This window comes from Patiria miniata, unplaced genomic scaffold (genome assembly GCF_015706575.1).
Source record: "Patiria miniata isolate m_02_andy unplaced genomic scaffold, ASM1570657v1 HiC_scaffold_19, whole genome shotgun sequence".
In the NCBI taxonomy this organism is placed as follows: domain Eukaryota; kingdom Metazoa; phylum Echinodermata; class Asteroidea; order Valvatida; family Asterinidae; genus Patiria; species Patiria miniata.
The window spans coordinates 17,235,802-17,251,367 of NW_024037057.1; the positions used below are offsets into that span (position 1 = coordinate 17,235,802).

A 15,566-nucleotide genomic window follows, 5' to 3' on the forward strand; every position below is an offset into this window, starting at 1 on the left:
AATATATTGTAAAATGCATACTTTTGTAACCGTTTAATGGATTATTAAATTATTTTAGCAAATTAAAATAGGGAAATATAAACAGTGAAATTTAGTAAAGTGTCCCCGAAATTGTTTGGGGAGTTTCGCAATCGTTCAAAACATAATAAACATAAGTAGGTAGACGGGATGCGAGAAGCACGTCAGAGTACATGTACGTGTGTTTACGTCTTGCGTATTTGTCAGCTTTGTTTCTTTCCGATTTGAGAGCATCTTCAATTTCTATTCAGCCTTTTTTGCTTAACTCGGTCAGGAAAACTTGAGAGAGTTGCGAGAGATCATCCTTCATAATATACGCCCAAACCATTATTGTCTTTCGCTGGAGTGTACGTAGTGGCCAAAACTGCCATAAGAAAAGCCATTGATTTAATCCACGGCAACCGCAGGTAAGCATCAAGTGGATAATGTGATGCCACAGGAAAAAGGAAGTTTCCGCTTGTGTAGATTATGTAGATGCAAGAGCATAATCTTTCGGTTTAAACAATAGAATGTTGCAACCTGACGCCACTTCAGCAGTTGTGACAAATTAAGTCTATGGAGAGTCAAGAAAAGTTTCTAAGCATTTAATTCTCCTAGCCCAGGTTGGACGAAGTCTTCATTGCATTACGACTGACGTCCAGGATGAGAATTCTCTAAATAAGACCACCCAAAATTTGGACCAGATTTTTGTTACGTTTTACCTCGTTACAGAAGCTTATTTCACGCCTACATTTTCTATGTGTCCTTCTCTATTGATCCAGGGGTTCAGGAATTCCATATGTGATGCTGACCGACATTAATCAGGAAATTAAACTCTAAAGCAACGTTAAACTTGTACGTGTTTGTAGTCTCTTTTCATCAGTTTTATTCCCGAGTCGTACGTCATGTACGTGCGCACGAAAGCGCGCACGCACGCTAGCGCCCTCATTTGTTTAGTTTTGGTTGGAACAGTGACGTCACTCCAGCCAACCGACGTCACGAAAACGCTCAACCAATGACCAAAGCCGAAACATGTTTCTGGTAACTGGCGCGAAAACACGCTCGGTCATTGGATTAGCGACCGCACCTTCAAGTAAGTGCGCGTGCGTATGAGGATGGTTACAAACCAAATCGTGCGGCGCACTGCATTTTCACGCTGCATAGTCTGGCTCCCAGACCAGACGTGATATGAGCGCCGAGAATAATTGTCGGGTCTAGGGAACCAGACTACACGCTGCAATGACGTACGTCATGTACGACTAGAATTGACTCGGCGGTGAGAAACTGATGAAAAGAGTCTACAAACACGTACAAGTTTAACGTTGCTTTAGAGTTTATTTTCCTGATTAAGGTCGGTCAGCATCGCATATGGAATTCCTGAACCCAGCGGCCCAATAGATAAGGACACATAAAATACTACGACGTAAAAATTGGCTTCTCCAACAAGGTAAAAATATTGAAAACATTGGTCATAAATTTTTTCGCCCGGTTTTGAGCACTTCATATACCCTGGACTCCCTCCGTTACGTTACGGGAGGAAAGGGAGTCCACCTGGGCTAGAGGTCATGGGTTTGAGTCCCACCCGAGTGTTTTTTTCCAACTTTCACTCCGGAGGTAACACACTGACTGAGTATACAGTGTCTATACATCGGTGAAGAGCTCCCTCCCCCCCCCCCCCCCAAAAAAAATACTAATATGAAGTTTATTATTGTCATTCAGTAGTACTAGAAGACCATCATCTGAGCGAGTATGGCAAATCCAGCCATCACAAACTACCGGTCCCTACTCAGAGACGTCGCCAGTGGCCTCAGCAAAAAAGACGTTGAAGAGATGGCGTACACCCTCGGGTTTGATGCAGCAGCAGACATCACTTCCGGTACCCACCTGCTGCGGGAGATGGAGAGACAGGACAAACTGGACGAAGACAACTTGGATGATTTGAAGAGGCTACTGGAGGATCATAAACGCAACCGACTCGCTAAGAAGGTGCAGGAGTTTCAGGCAGCACAGAAATCAGGTTTGTTCCTAGTTTTTTATTAAGTGCTTTGTGTGTGCACGGCTATTTTGAAGTTGATGGCTGACTGGTAACGTAATTGTTGAAGGAGTGGAGAGGCATGTGTATTTGCGTTTTGAAGATGGCTATATACGAGTGGCACTGCATGTTTTGAAGCTGCTGGAAGCAGTCCGCATCGACTTGTTTAATATGTTTGCAATGACAAACAAAACTTAGTGTACAAAATCTCCATAGGGTTGTCTAAGGGGCGTGGCTAACTCGAAAACGGCGATAGGTCAATTGAGTGTTTTCTCCCCTTTTTGTATCTTATAGCTATGGAGGAACCATTGAGCAAGACTTGGCCGACCTCCACTTTCAACCAGCAGAAGGCACCAGCTGCAGACAAGCCAAGAACCCAGAGTATTACCACAGAGCCAGCGATGAATGGTACGGTAATTACTCCATGCATGCATGAAGAGTATAGATAGCGCTTTGGAGTGCTCCAGTGAGGGAACACACCATGTACAGATACCGGTTCCTGCAGATGTGTGGAGCTCTGAACAAAAGATGTGCACATACATACATGTAGTGCAGCACCCGATTTCATGAAACTCATCATAAATATGATGCATCGCAGGGCTGCGACGCGTTGTATCCCTGCAATGCATTGCAGCTGCAACGCGTCCTGCAATTCTTTCACAAAACATGTTGTATTATTAAAAGTGCAACGCATCGTAGGTGAAATCGTAGCACAAAACTGTGACTGTTATAATTATGTATTCATTCGGCGTACGGTAAACAGTCGTCTGATACTCAGCAAAGAGTCATTTGATCTCCTCTCAAAAGTTTTTAAAACGTAAAACAAAATGGCGAACATATGATGCAGTTTTAAAGAAAAACAAGCTCACGGTGGACTGTATACAAAAATGTAGCTTCTTTGAAATTTCAACTGCAATTTTCCAGGCTAAGTTCAGGGCTTGAATTGAACGACGGCCACGACGGCCAGTGCCGTCGTTGCCTTCTGACTGGCCGAGGTGCCCCACAAAAAATCCCTGTCTTCACGACCAGTTTTGCCTTGCCCCATAATTACCTTGGCCGTCGTGCCCTTTTTGCAAAAACATCTATCAGCCTATTAAAACCACTACAATCCTTGATTCCAGTTGTTTTTCCACACATTGACAATGTATTTCAATGTCATGCCAGCCCGATCAGTTGTCTTAATATCTCGCTGACTCAATCACACGCGCGCGGTACGGCCGGCCGTGGCCGGCTGGCCAAACACCGGCGATTCCCCACTGTATGTATGATGTACACACACGTACACGTACACTGACAACTGAATCTCCAGTTCCTGTATGTGCCGATACTTCAAGTAGCGACACCCCCGCCGCAAAAATATATGTCTGTATTCGTACACACACATACCAGCAGGAGTAAGTACGGCAGATCTTACGAGCAGTCAACAGACTTTCTTTTTCTCAGTGCTTGCATGCGCGGTACATACAGAACACATTGATGTTCGTGTACGAGGCAAACGAGCTCGGGGCATAGTAAAAACACGCGTGCACATGGCGTTCCGAATTCCGATTGTCAAAAGCGGACATTGTAAATGGCGATCATCTATTAATTATGGGCCCGATTCCCTAAGAGAACAAAATAAACTTTTAAGCCACATTAAGAACATGCAGGTAGGTTATAGATAGAGGGAAGGGTTTTGAATTTTTGAGGGGAATTTGGAGGGAAAACGACAACGCAAAAACGCAACACGAAAATAGAGATGGCGATCGCACGTCACCAACCATAAAACCGCTTACAAAAAACGTAATTTCTATCCCCCAAAAGAGTTCAAAATTACAAAACAGGTGCCATATAAGCTGAGAGAAGTCTGCTTTAGGTTGAAAAGGTAATTTTTTGAATGATAGAAACACCTTTGACTCAAATTTGATCGAAACTAAAGAGGGGCCATAAACTACATGATCGCCGATATAAATTCGCATTTTTTTTTACCGGCCGGCCTCTGTGCCCCTTCTGCAGATATTAGTTTGGCCTTGGGGCCCTCCCAACTGGCCTTGGTGCCCTCTATAATTTTGCTCCATTCAAGGCCAAAGTGGCCTTGCCCTAAAAATTCCCAAATTCAAGGCCTGTAAGTCATATTTACTAATGAGCCCTTGATAGTTATAAAATACGTGCTGCAAAATGTTCCAGCAGCCCATAATATTGATCGCTTTCATGCAAAACTTAACCATGTTAAGCGACGCTCGCGTGCAACCTTTGACTGGCGCAGCACCCAGTTGCAGCTGGTGCATGTAAAACTTGATCGGGTAGTTTGGAATATTCGAATATTCGAATAATCTATACCGATACTAAATTATTCCCAAGCCCCGAGCATCAGACCTTCTGATCCTCGGACATGGTACACGGTGCCGGCAATATCGCGCCCTGTTCCATGTCCACTTTGTGAGCCTGAACTATATAGGCCCATATCCTGAACTTACCCATGGAAATAGTTGTCTCTCAGTCATATGCACCGTATACAGTGAACACTCCTAAAGTGACCTACTGGTAGACCTTCACTTTATAGACTGTGCGTGATAGAACATTTTTCTTTGGTTTCTGGTTTTTGCAAGGTGGCTTATCCGACCCAACTTGACCCGAAAATCGCCCAAAAATGCACAACCGACCTGACTGAAATGGTGGAAAAACCAACCCCATCCGAACCAAAGTCGGTTTTAGGTCGGGTCAGTTTTGGATCCGATTTGCACAACACCAATCGGAAAGAGAAGTGCTGTACATGTATATGTTGCAATGAGAGTATTATAAAAGTTCAGCATCCACCCAACTACAGCCTTCATCAAGTTGTAGCATGACCTTGTGATTTCTTTCACTTTGGTATGAAAATCTTATTTGTTTTTGTCTTTTATTTTGTAGCTCAAGCAGTACCACCGTTTCCAGCAGGTATGCAGCATTATTACCCAACTCCACAAGGAGTGGCATCCCTGAGTTACCAAAGCCCTATGAGCATGCAGCAACAAGTATCGGTAGATCAGTACGCGGTATATCCTCAACCATTACTGCAATCACATCCAGGGGAGGGACACCCTATGCAAGACCGTAATCCAACACATCAACCAGTCCAAATGGCCAATCATTACTATCAAGCTTCGCAGACTGGCAATCCATATCAGCAAGGTTTGAGTACCCCCGGTTATGCTCCCTGTGTGAACGGAGGCAGCGTCCAGCAAATGCCCAATGACCAAGACCTCCAAAACACGATCCAGCAACTTCAGGAAAAGCTCCGGCTCCAAACCCTACTACAGAACAGTGGTAACCAAGCCCCAACAGCAGTACAGTACACAGGCACTCCCGGTAGCCAGCCAAATATTGGAACCCCGCAAGCAGAACCCCGCTCGCGAATCCAGTCCTATCCGCAAGCATCCGGAGTACCCCAGGTGCAAGGCTACATGCCCAACAATGCCCCACCCGGTCATGCCAAGGTCTCTGCCATCAAATCAGCCCCGTGTGCGATGTCTGCGGCCGGCCAGAATCTCCAAAATTTCTCCCCAAATGTCACGGAGCCAGAGGCAAGTTTGAAGGGACCCCACCAGTCTCACCCTAAGATAGAAAACCAGACCTGGAACATACCCGTTGAGAATGTTGCTGGTGAAGGCATGCCCAAGGTAAACGGACAGCAGATGGAAAAAGGCAACGTCATGACCGGGACTTCGAGCATTGGAGGACAGTCTCCTTCAAGTGGTAAGACTTGCTTGAGAATTGTTTGGCATATCTTTTACTCAATGTTTAGCTGCACAGAAAATTAGATGAATCCAGGCATGTGATCTCAGCACACACTTGAGGCCCTTTCAATTGTGAAAGCATTGTCCATGCAATTGACCAAAAGCAAAGATTCCATGGCAAATTTGGGTCAGCCCGGTATCTTTTTCGTGCATCTGGCCTACACAGTGGGCCAGATCTAGCCAAATCATCAGCATTATGGGTATTCCTATACATTAGCACTGCCCGACTCACAAGTGAAAGTCATTCGGGGAGTGAGTTAGTCAGTCAGTCAGTATGATAGTTGCAAAGAATGAGTGTTCCCCAGTTTTCAATTTGGTTTTGTCAATCTTTCTGACTCTACAGAGATCAAGAGATACAATGCTGCAAATACGGCTGCTACTGATGGCACCTACCAGACAGGCAGAGTGCGTGCTGACTCGGGTACATTCCAGTGCTGTTTTTGACTGTGTTACTAAACCTCATAAGTCCTGTCAAGTCCTCACTGGTCCATGCAAACTAGACCTCACAAGACCACACGAGTACTCACAAGTCCTAACACGTCCTCCACAAGTCCTCACAAGTCCTCAAAAGTCCTGAGTCCTCTCAAGTCCTCACAAGTCTTCAAAAGTCCTCACAATTCTTACAATTCCTCAAAAGACTTTGCAAGTCCTCACAAGTACACACAAGTCATCATAATTCCTTGAAAGTCTTTACAAGTCCTCACAAGTTGTCATAAGTTCTCACACATCCTCACAAGTCCTCACAAGTCTTCATGGAGTCCTCAAAATCCTCCATTAGCCCTCACAAGTCCCTCACAAGTCATCCGGTACCGGATTAATTAAGTCACAAGCTATTCACGTGGACTCTAATAAAGGCATTATTACCGAATTGACTCATAATGTACTTGAAGTGACCGGTCTTGTGAAGGACCCGACGGTATAATTCTCTGAGCTTTACTCAATTTTGGGGTTGGCCGGTTGATGGGGGAGGGGGGTTCAAAAAATATTTCCCTGATTTTTTTGTATCTGCCAGACTACCCTGTTGATGGTTTCAAGCACGTCTACAGTGCGCCATCCGCAAGCGGACCGCATGCAGAGAGCACATTCAGTGCATCGATTATTAATGGTTGGCTAACCCCTCTCATCTTTCACTTCCTCCTTCTCCCTTTTTTTTCTCTCTTGTCTCACCCCCCTAACCCGCATCGCTATGCTGCTGCTTTGATATATTTGAGGCAAACAATTGGCTTTTCATTTTACCATGAGTCGCTATTTTTTTATTTATTTATTTCATATTTTAGCTGGGTAGCCCATTCAGTGGAATTCACTGATCTCCCATAGGTCACAATGTGAAGAAATTACAGTTTGAGAGGTGGGAGGAAAACCCCAGAAGAATATTCTGGGGAAAATTAACCCATGGAATCAGGCAGGGACTAAAAAACACAATCCACATGTTTGCCCAGGCAGGATTTGAACCCCGGGTCACAGCGGTGGAAGGCGAGGAAAGTACCACTACACCAACCTGACTCCCCACTACAATACTAAATTGCCTTTTTTTGGATATTATTATTAAACTTCCTTTCCTTGTATTCTTTTTAGTGGAGAATAATCGGAATTCAACCACCATAGCGGCACACCCAATATCCACAAACAGCATTGGCAATGCCGAGCGTCAGCTGTTGTCAGAGTATGGTACTGGAAAGCAACTCTACGGTAGGTATTTGCGGATGGACTTGTAAGAATTGTTCATCCGCTATTAGAGTAGCCTTTGGTCAAGCACACATATCTACCGGGATGCATCCATATGACCCCCCGGATACTGTCACGAAAAAAAGACCTGTGCAAGTAGCGAAGCCTTGAACCCTTTACTGTCTCTTGGAGAATGCATATGTTTTTTTGTTTTTTTTACATCTATCTACCGATTTTGTAGAGAAACTGTCATGTACATTGTATAATGCATTACACATTGTGAATACATGTATATTGATCAATAACAATGTAGACTTACTTGCATCTGCTTAGACGACGTCACAAGCCTACTGTGATGTTGAATGCGAAGCAAAATGTGACGTCGTGAAACCTTCACTGCAAAATTCACCATGGTTGAAAATGTTTGCCAATTTTGCAAAAATGGGATGTCACAAAGTTGCATTTGTGTTCGTTTTCACGCTTTAGGCATTCGTCACTCGTAGACATTATTGTGTCACTCAGCTTGCAAAGAAAATTCACGTTGTTGCTTGGATGGGGCTAGAACTCACTCTACCGCCCCCCCCCCCCCTTCTGAAGACGTCTTAAACACATGCTTTCAAGGCCACAACCCATCCTCATCAATATATAGTCACATTTTTTATCGTTTCAGTTTTTAGATTTCATTTAAAATGGAAAAGCTACTTCTTTTGTCTTTTGGGCATTTTAACCCTTTGAAAATACACTGTTATTTTCGGTTGCTCTCGCACTGGTAATGCACACGTCTGATTATTGTAGTTTGTAATTTGTACACGAAATATTCCATAGCAATTTTTAAAACAAATCTACGTTTTGGGGCAAAGCTCAACAAATAGTGGGGGGAGAGCAGCAGTTAATAGACATTGAAAACATAACAAGCACAATTGTTCAATTCTCATTCCTCCAAGAATTATTTGACATATAAGAAGCACTTTTGAAACCAATTTATTCAGATCACCGCAGAATTGACCTCTTTGAGAACGGTCCATACCAAGTGAAGATCCAAGAGGGGGTTCACGTGCTCACCACCGAGGGTGGTCACGTGATCCTCCGATACGGCACCAACTACACGATCAAGCTGTTCAACAACGACCAGCGTTTGCGTTGCAGCGCCGTGGTCTGCTACAATGGAAGATTTGCTGGTGACTGGACCGTGGATCCGAGAGGCAGCATAGTCATAGAACGCCCTGCCACAGAGGAGAGAAAATTCTGCTTCATTGACCCGTGTAGTGCCGCTGCTGGGTCAGGGGTCACAGACGGGGACCCCAATAATGGTCTGGTCCGAGTTGTCTTCACCCCAGAGAAGAGCAAGACAGGGCCCTGGAATGATATAAGCAGAGGTATGGGTAAAATCATCAAATTTTTAATGGTTTCAAATATCCAAAAGGACAACATTTTTTCTTCAAACCAAGTAAGATCGTTTGAAATTACATGTACCAGTGGCCTATCCAGCAAAGTACACCCCTTCCCCCCCCCCTCCCCCTACGAATAAAGCATGGATACCCTAGCAGAACCCTAGCACACCTGGGCATATCCGTAGGACATTCGTAGCGAATTCATAGAGATTTCTACCATCTACTACTTTGGAACAGTTTAAAACTTCCGTAGCCTCTTTGCGAATACCCAAGGAAGATGAGGGATAACCACGTACGTACTAAGGATGAATACGATACTCCCACGGTTTATCACGTATTTCAAACCATGGAGATCCATAGCTCCAAACCGTGAATGTGTGACTGGGGCTTTACTGAGATACACTACAGATCCACAGTACTGTGGCCTCGTGGTTAAGGGCACTGATTCGTGGTCTGCGGGTAAAGCTGCAGGTTGTGGGTTCGAGTCCTGGCGGGGTCATGGTGCGTGTGCCCTTGGGCAAGGCACTTTGTCACTCATTGCTTCTCTCCACCCAGGAGTAAATGGGTACCTGTGAGGGCAGAGATGGTTATTGTGATTGAATTAGCTTCCTTGCGCCTAACAGGCTGCATCGAGCTGTATACTCCCCAGGGAGCTGAGATGGTATTTTGGAATGTTTCATGTGCCCAATGAGCAGGGGTAATAATGATGTAGCGCCTTGAGCACCAGTCCTGGTGGATATGTGCGCTTTATAAATATCCACTATTATTATTATTATTATTATCTCTCTTGTTGATAATATTCCACCATGTGTTGTATTGTAATACAGGTTTTGGCAACTTCGGCAGTGAGCCCGAGGTGGACTACTTTGGCACGGACGACGCCGTCCCTTCCGTCAACGACGTTCCGCGCAGCCTCGTTGGACCTTCTCATTCAGACTGGCAACCGGGCGCCACGATACTGCAAGGCACAAGCAGCCAGCAGTTCACTGCCTCCGAGCACTTTCAGCTGGATGAGTCCCGCAAAAAGGTCATCGAGTTCAAGCTTGTTGGAAGAAGATAAGGGACTAGTTTACCTTTCTTGTGAGTCGTATTGTGGGGAGGTTTTGCAATTTAAGCCATGCAGTTCAAACTTGGCTGCTGAAATAGCCCTGAATCGAATTGAATTAAACATTTGGCTTCTGACTAGCGCCCCTTGAACAAAGATATTGACGAATTGGGGAACTGCTAACATAGCGCTGGATAGCTCAGTTGGTAGAGCACCGGACAGTACCCCGCTCCCGTCAATTTCTTTGTTCAACATTTCAAAAAATTGAATGAAATCATGATAAATCAATTGAGTTTTGTGATGTGATTCGATTATCTTTTTGCAAATTGATACGCTGTTGATAATTGTTACACGTATGGAACAATTTATCAAACATTAATAAATACCTTGGAGATTTGATGGTTTCTGATTGGTCGAGACTCGATCACGTGGCCGGGCATTAACGGTGATAATGGACCGGCTTCAAAGATCAAGCGAATAAATGGCCCCTGAACCAGCTTTGATCAAGCCCCGTTCAGCCCCATGCAAGCCAATGATTGGTCAAAATATAGTAACAGTCCAGCGGTAGCTTTTAACAATTGAGCACTGCACATGCGCTCAACCCCCATCGAGTGAGACTGACGCGCGCGTACGCAACACAGTTGCTAGGGATGCTTGCGTGCGCGCGCGTCAGGAAGTTTTGAAACGACATCGTACAGCAGTGCAGTATATACTGAGGATGTTTACGACGAAAGCGTAGATCTACGATTTATTTTCTTTGAAACACTTCACCCACCGACATATTTACCTTTCCTAAACCAAGCATCTTTGTAATTCCGGACACAAGGAATGTGTAAACGAGATTTCAGCTTCCTCCATCAGGTAAAGATATGAAAACATTGTTGTAGTTTGTTTTTGTACGGCAGCAGTTTCTGTTGAGTTTACGTCATTATAGCTGTTAAGCTAAAATATGGCCCATGAACATGAACACAAAAAGTCTGGAAATATCGCTGGAAAAAAGTCACAAAATTGGAGCATTTTAACTGTTTATTTCGTTATAAAGGTATTCGTCTCGGTCCATTAACAGCGGTCACCCCCACACCCGGTCATTATCACGCAGTGAAGACCGGCTCCTCACACTGTTATTCCCTTAATAATAAAATTGTACAGCACTTCAATATCAGCCACAAATATGGTGAAGTAGATGTGCTAGCTATAGCCTGCCAAGAAATGTATTTTTTGAGTGACTTGTTATGTACATAATTGTGTACAATATTTCCAAATGTAACCACGTATTGAACATTTCAGTGGACAAAAGCCAGACAATCTTTTACTTTACTATGTGTACAAAGTAATTTGTTCCGCCATAATTAATACACTGTCCTATTTGAAGTTGGTACTTTCTATGTTTTTGTAGGGACAGGGACAAACTCTGCAATGGCGGATCCAGAGAGGTTAATGCGGCGAGGGGGCGGGGAGGGGGGGGGGGGAGGCTGAGGCTTTGCCGGGGGAAAAAAATGGCCTTAATTGAGACAATTTCTGTTGCTGCCGGGGGGCATGGGGGCACCCCGGATCCGCCACTGTTGTGTCTACCTATTGTGTTACATGTATTGTGAGCTATCACATTGCATTTTAGTGAGCACCTTTTTAACCAATGTACTTTGTTATGGTGTGTTTCGTATTGGTTGCCAGTACTAAATGTTGCACACACTATATATAACCTTTGCACTATATTATGTATAGTGATAAATTTGTCGCATATTTTTTTCCATACTGGCGAACAGGTTGCACTGCGCCTTTTCCATACTGGGAAACATGCATGTATATGATTTTGTATAGGTACAATGCACATGTTCGCCGGTATGGAAAAGACGCGCTAGTGCAACCTGAAGGTATGGGGAAAAAAACAACGAAATGATGTGTAAGAATTGTGGTATTTTTAACCCATGTTTTACCAGTGACGTAACCACAGGCTTTATATTTTAAAAGCAAAATCGGGATGCTGTTAGGAGCAATATAGGATGGAAATATCATCCCGTTGGAAATCCTTTGTCCGTTGGCAAATTACAGGGATAAAGAGTCCCACCTATACTGTCCAATAGTGATCATCCGTTAGAACAATGCCTCATATAAGATAGTGTCCACCCCTCCCTCCCCCCCCCCCCCTTTGGATTTTGCGGAGGGCGGATGACCAGGTAAAAAATCTTTCAGCACTGATACTTTGTGAGTAAAGGAGACTAAAATTATATTGAGCAATGGGCAAAGAATACTCTGGTTACGTGATTGTGTTTACAGTATTACTGAATGTGCAGGGGTCTGTCATTAGCAGCGAATATCTGCATGAGTACTATAACTGTACATAAATTAGGCTGATTTGGGCCATTATCTTTTAAACTTGGTTGTCAGCAATCCAACCCTGTGTCACTTGACACAGGATTCAATGGCTGATAACCACGCTATAATACGACATTTACAAATGTTGAACTTATGATGAGAAATAAAGCTTTTGGAGTATTTTTGTGTATCAGTAATTTCTTAAACTTGAGAAACTGAAATCGTTGCTTTTGTGCCCGTGCAAAAAAAAACCCCAAAAAACAATGCCTCTTTACAACTGTGATGTCATCAGCAAAATAAGCTTTCAAAATTTGTCACTCGTTCATGTGGGCAAATAGATCATGGCAAATGAGCCGTGTGTTATTTCGCCGAAAAACACAAAAAAATACTTTAAAATGGTTCTTTCTCACATGTTCATTATTGTCTCAGTACGTAGACTGTGGTGATTCTATTTACATGTGAACCTTTTAAAGTAAGAAACATGATAGGAACTGACCAGCAAACATCCGCCCATTCCAAATTGTACATGCATATTAAAGCATCTTATTTTTTGACATGCATTAGTACTAGAGCTGTCAAATACCATTTTGAAGTGGTGTTAAAGTAGGGTTTAATCTTCTAGGGGGCACCTAGGGTGAACCAATTTTTTTTCGAGAGGGGCACTGAAGGCAACTGATATATGGTTGTTGTGCAATTAAAGATCTTAAATGGTGGGGAAGGAAAGATGTACACGAACCTCCACTGGGGGGGGGGGGGGGCAACGTGTCCCCCCCCCCCCCCCCCCGCCCCCAGTTACACCGGCCTCTGATGCCATGATTATTCGCATTTGTTTTTAATGTATCTGATAGAGAGCATTGTACACTTTATTTACCTAACGCATTAAAATGCCCAACTTGCTCAGTGCAGTCTTGCTTATATGCATAGAGACTAGCACGCCATAACTTTGACCGTTTGTAAAATGTTTAGACTCCTTTTCTTATATTAAGTAAGATTTGAGGCTTTGCATGGTGGAGATACTAAATAATGCAAGGTTTGCGGAAACACCATGTGCGAATAATTTCTCAACTAAGAGAATGGTTCTGAAAAGAACCAGAGGTATAAACTCAACGTTCCGGTCATATATGCTCTGACCGTCTTCAGGAGAAGACCGTCCTGAAGACGGTCAGAGCATACTGACCGGAACGTTGAGTTTATACCTCTGGTTCTTTTCAGAACCATTCTCTTAGTTGAGAAATTATTCGCACATGGTGTTTCCGCAAACCTTGCATTATTTTCTTATATTATATTTTTTGGTTTTACAAATATTTATACTACCTATGTATTAAGAGACATTCCTTTTTAATTCCGTTCCTTCGTATTTCTTTTTAAAAAAACCACATTTGTTTCTGATAACTAAATTTGTCTTCTTTTGGAAAGTAATTCTGGGTAGTCTTTGAAGACATATTTCAGTTATTGTTTTTATTAATTTTTACATGTGGCATGTGCACCTCTAGCTGCAGGGTTGTTCTGTGTGCTTTACAAAATTTCTTGTAGCAAAGTATAGAAGATTTCTCATTCTCAATTTAGTTAAAATTTCTGCATGCAGAGAGTGAAATGATGATTGGACATTTTCCAACCGTTTATTTCAGGCATGCAACTTTTCCTGGGATCCACAGATTTTCTCATGAATGCCATTACAAATTGGAAAACACTGTACAAAGTCTTGTGTGGTTTGGAATTTCCTCGTTTTTTTCTTCAAAATTCCCAGTTGCATGCCTGTTATTTGTCCTCACAAAAATGGACATGATCATCAGTCAAATTCTGTACTAAAAGTACATTGCAAGTTACTGAACAAATGTTACAGTCTGTATGCTGATAAGCTCAATAGTAGGGTGCTGACCAGAAAATAAATGCCCATACAAGACAACAAAGATAAACATCCCCACCTCAAAAAAAACTAAAAGCAAATGATAACCCTCTTTCACGTTCTGTTCAATTTTTGAAGGGTTGACCAATTTGGTTTTTGTGGTGATTTTTCCCTTCAGAGACTGCCCTTTAAAGCAGTATGAAGCCCATTGCATTTTGATAAATGCATGATCCTCCATTCCATTGCAAAATAGAGTGAGTTTGGCTCAAATTTATCACAAATTTCTCAGAAATACCAATTCAAAGACCAGTTTATATCTGGGACCCTTCATTTCTGCAAACCTTAAGTGCAGGGGCCACAAAATTCTCAAAAGAAATGTTTGTATATACTAGACAAATTGTGGGCTTTAAACTAGCTGCACCATCAAATTTGGTTGTGCTATTTTCTTTTGTGTGAGCAGGTTTTATGCCAAATTCTACGCTGTATATGCGCTTCCATGCAAATAGGTTTTCGAAGAAAAACTCTGGGTTGCTGCAAAAAAATTGGGGAAGATATCCTGAATATTTTAATAATGTTTTAACACATTTCCTTTTTTTTTTTTTAGAATTGATGGCCTTTTTTTTGGTCGAGTGTGCTAATTTGACCATATCTCTGTAAGTAGCCTTCATGAAGTAATTGCAGAATTTTTTAATGAGACACTAATATATTTTATTTTTTTATAATGAGACACTAATAGATGTATACATTTTGTTGTTGCAACAGTGAGAATGATGTTTGAAATAAAAGCACAACTTGATCAGGGGTTTGGGAATTTTAAAAATATTGCTGTTGTTAAAAAGATACATGGTTTTTTTTTTATTAAATATGGAATAATAATGATTTCAATTCTTTTTTGTAAACCTGTGTGTCATATATATTATGTGCATGTACATGACTGGTAAAGAAATAAAACACATTGAAAATACAATATCATACAAATAACGAATGATTATGAGTAAGAATAATTTCGTGAGGCGACAGATGGACTGTTCCTGGAATGACATTCCATCAGTCACCGAACAAAATTATTCTTTCCATTGCACGAATGTGAAACATTTATTATTTGTTTTAAACGATACGTGAATGGCTCCTTGTCATCTGATTGCTCAGAGCCACTAATCGTGTGACCGTGCAATGGAACTTCTATTTACCGTGGAATAGAACTTCTATTTTCACGGTGGGGCTGGGCCGTGGGGTGGGATCGACGAATAATTCAATGACGTGATCAACCAGAGCTCCAGCTATCATAGCTCCTTCCGTCTCATGCAGTGACCAGCGAGCAATTATTCGCCTGCTGGCCATCTTATCAAAAATGTTTAGGAACAAAATGACACCCCCGTGTTGTTCCATTTGTCGCATATGAGAAAATTCACAAAAGAGATCTATAGGGGTATCACAAAACACTTCATCCTGAGAAAACAAATGATGCACGTACGTTCCACATTAGCTTTATTATATACATGACACTCCATATATATCATAC

General features: G+C 42.6%; 1 protein-coding gene across 3 annotated transcripts; it reads left to right on the forward strand.

Annotated features, from left to right (window-relative positions):
- The first annotated feature begins 139 nt into the window (after positions 1-139).
- Positions 140-10,339, forward strand: LOC119725949. Of its 3 annotated transcripts, none has more exons than XM_038197569.1 (8): positions 140-425; positions 1,717-2,014; positions 2,324-2,437; positions 4,919-5,743; positions 6,128-6,205; positions 7,360-7,473; positions 8,439-8,825; positions 9,668-10,339. In XM_038197569.1, the coding sequence occupies exons 2-8, from the start codon at positions 1,747-1,749 to the stop codon at positions 9,898-9,900; spliced, it is 2,019 nt and encodes a 672-aa protein (XP_038053497.1). In that variant the 5' UTR covers positions 140-425; positions 1,717-1,746; the 3' UTR covers positions 9,901-10,339. The 3 variants fall into 3 exon arrangements, with proteins under 3 accessions (XP_038053497.1, XP_038053500.1, XP_038053498.1); XM_038197572.1 differs by having other exon boundaries at positions 2,330-2,437; XM_038197570.1 differs by having other exon boundaries at positions 1,720-2,014.
- The last annotated feature ends 5,227 nt before the right edge of the window (positions 10,340-15,566 follow it).

Bases quoted from the DNA above. Each gene is read 5' to 3' on its own strand.
- LOC119725949 (XM_038197569.1), top strand. From the start codon at position 1,747: ATGGCAAATCCAGCCATCACAAACTACCGGTCCCTACTCAGAGACGTC. The intron at 2,015-2,323 runs GTTTGTTCCTAG...TGTATCTTATAG, and splicing joins TCAGGCAGCACAGAAATCAG to CTATGGAGGAACCATTGAGC. The intron at 6,206-7,359 runs GTACATTCCAGT...TATTCTTTTTAG, and splicing joins CAGAGTGCGTGCTGACTCGG to TGGAGAATAATCGGAATTCA.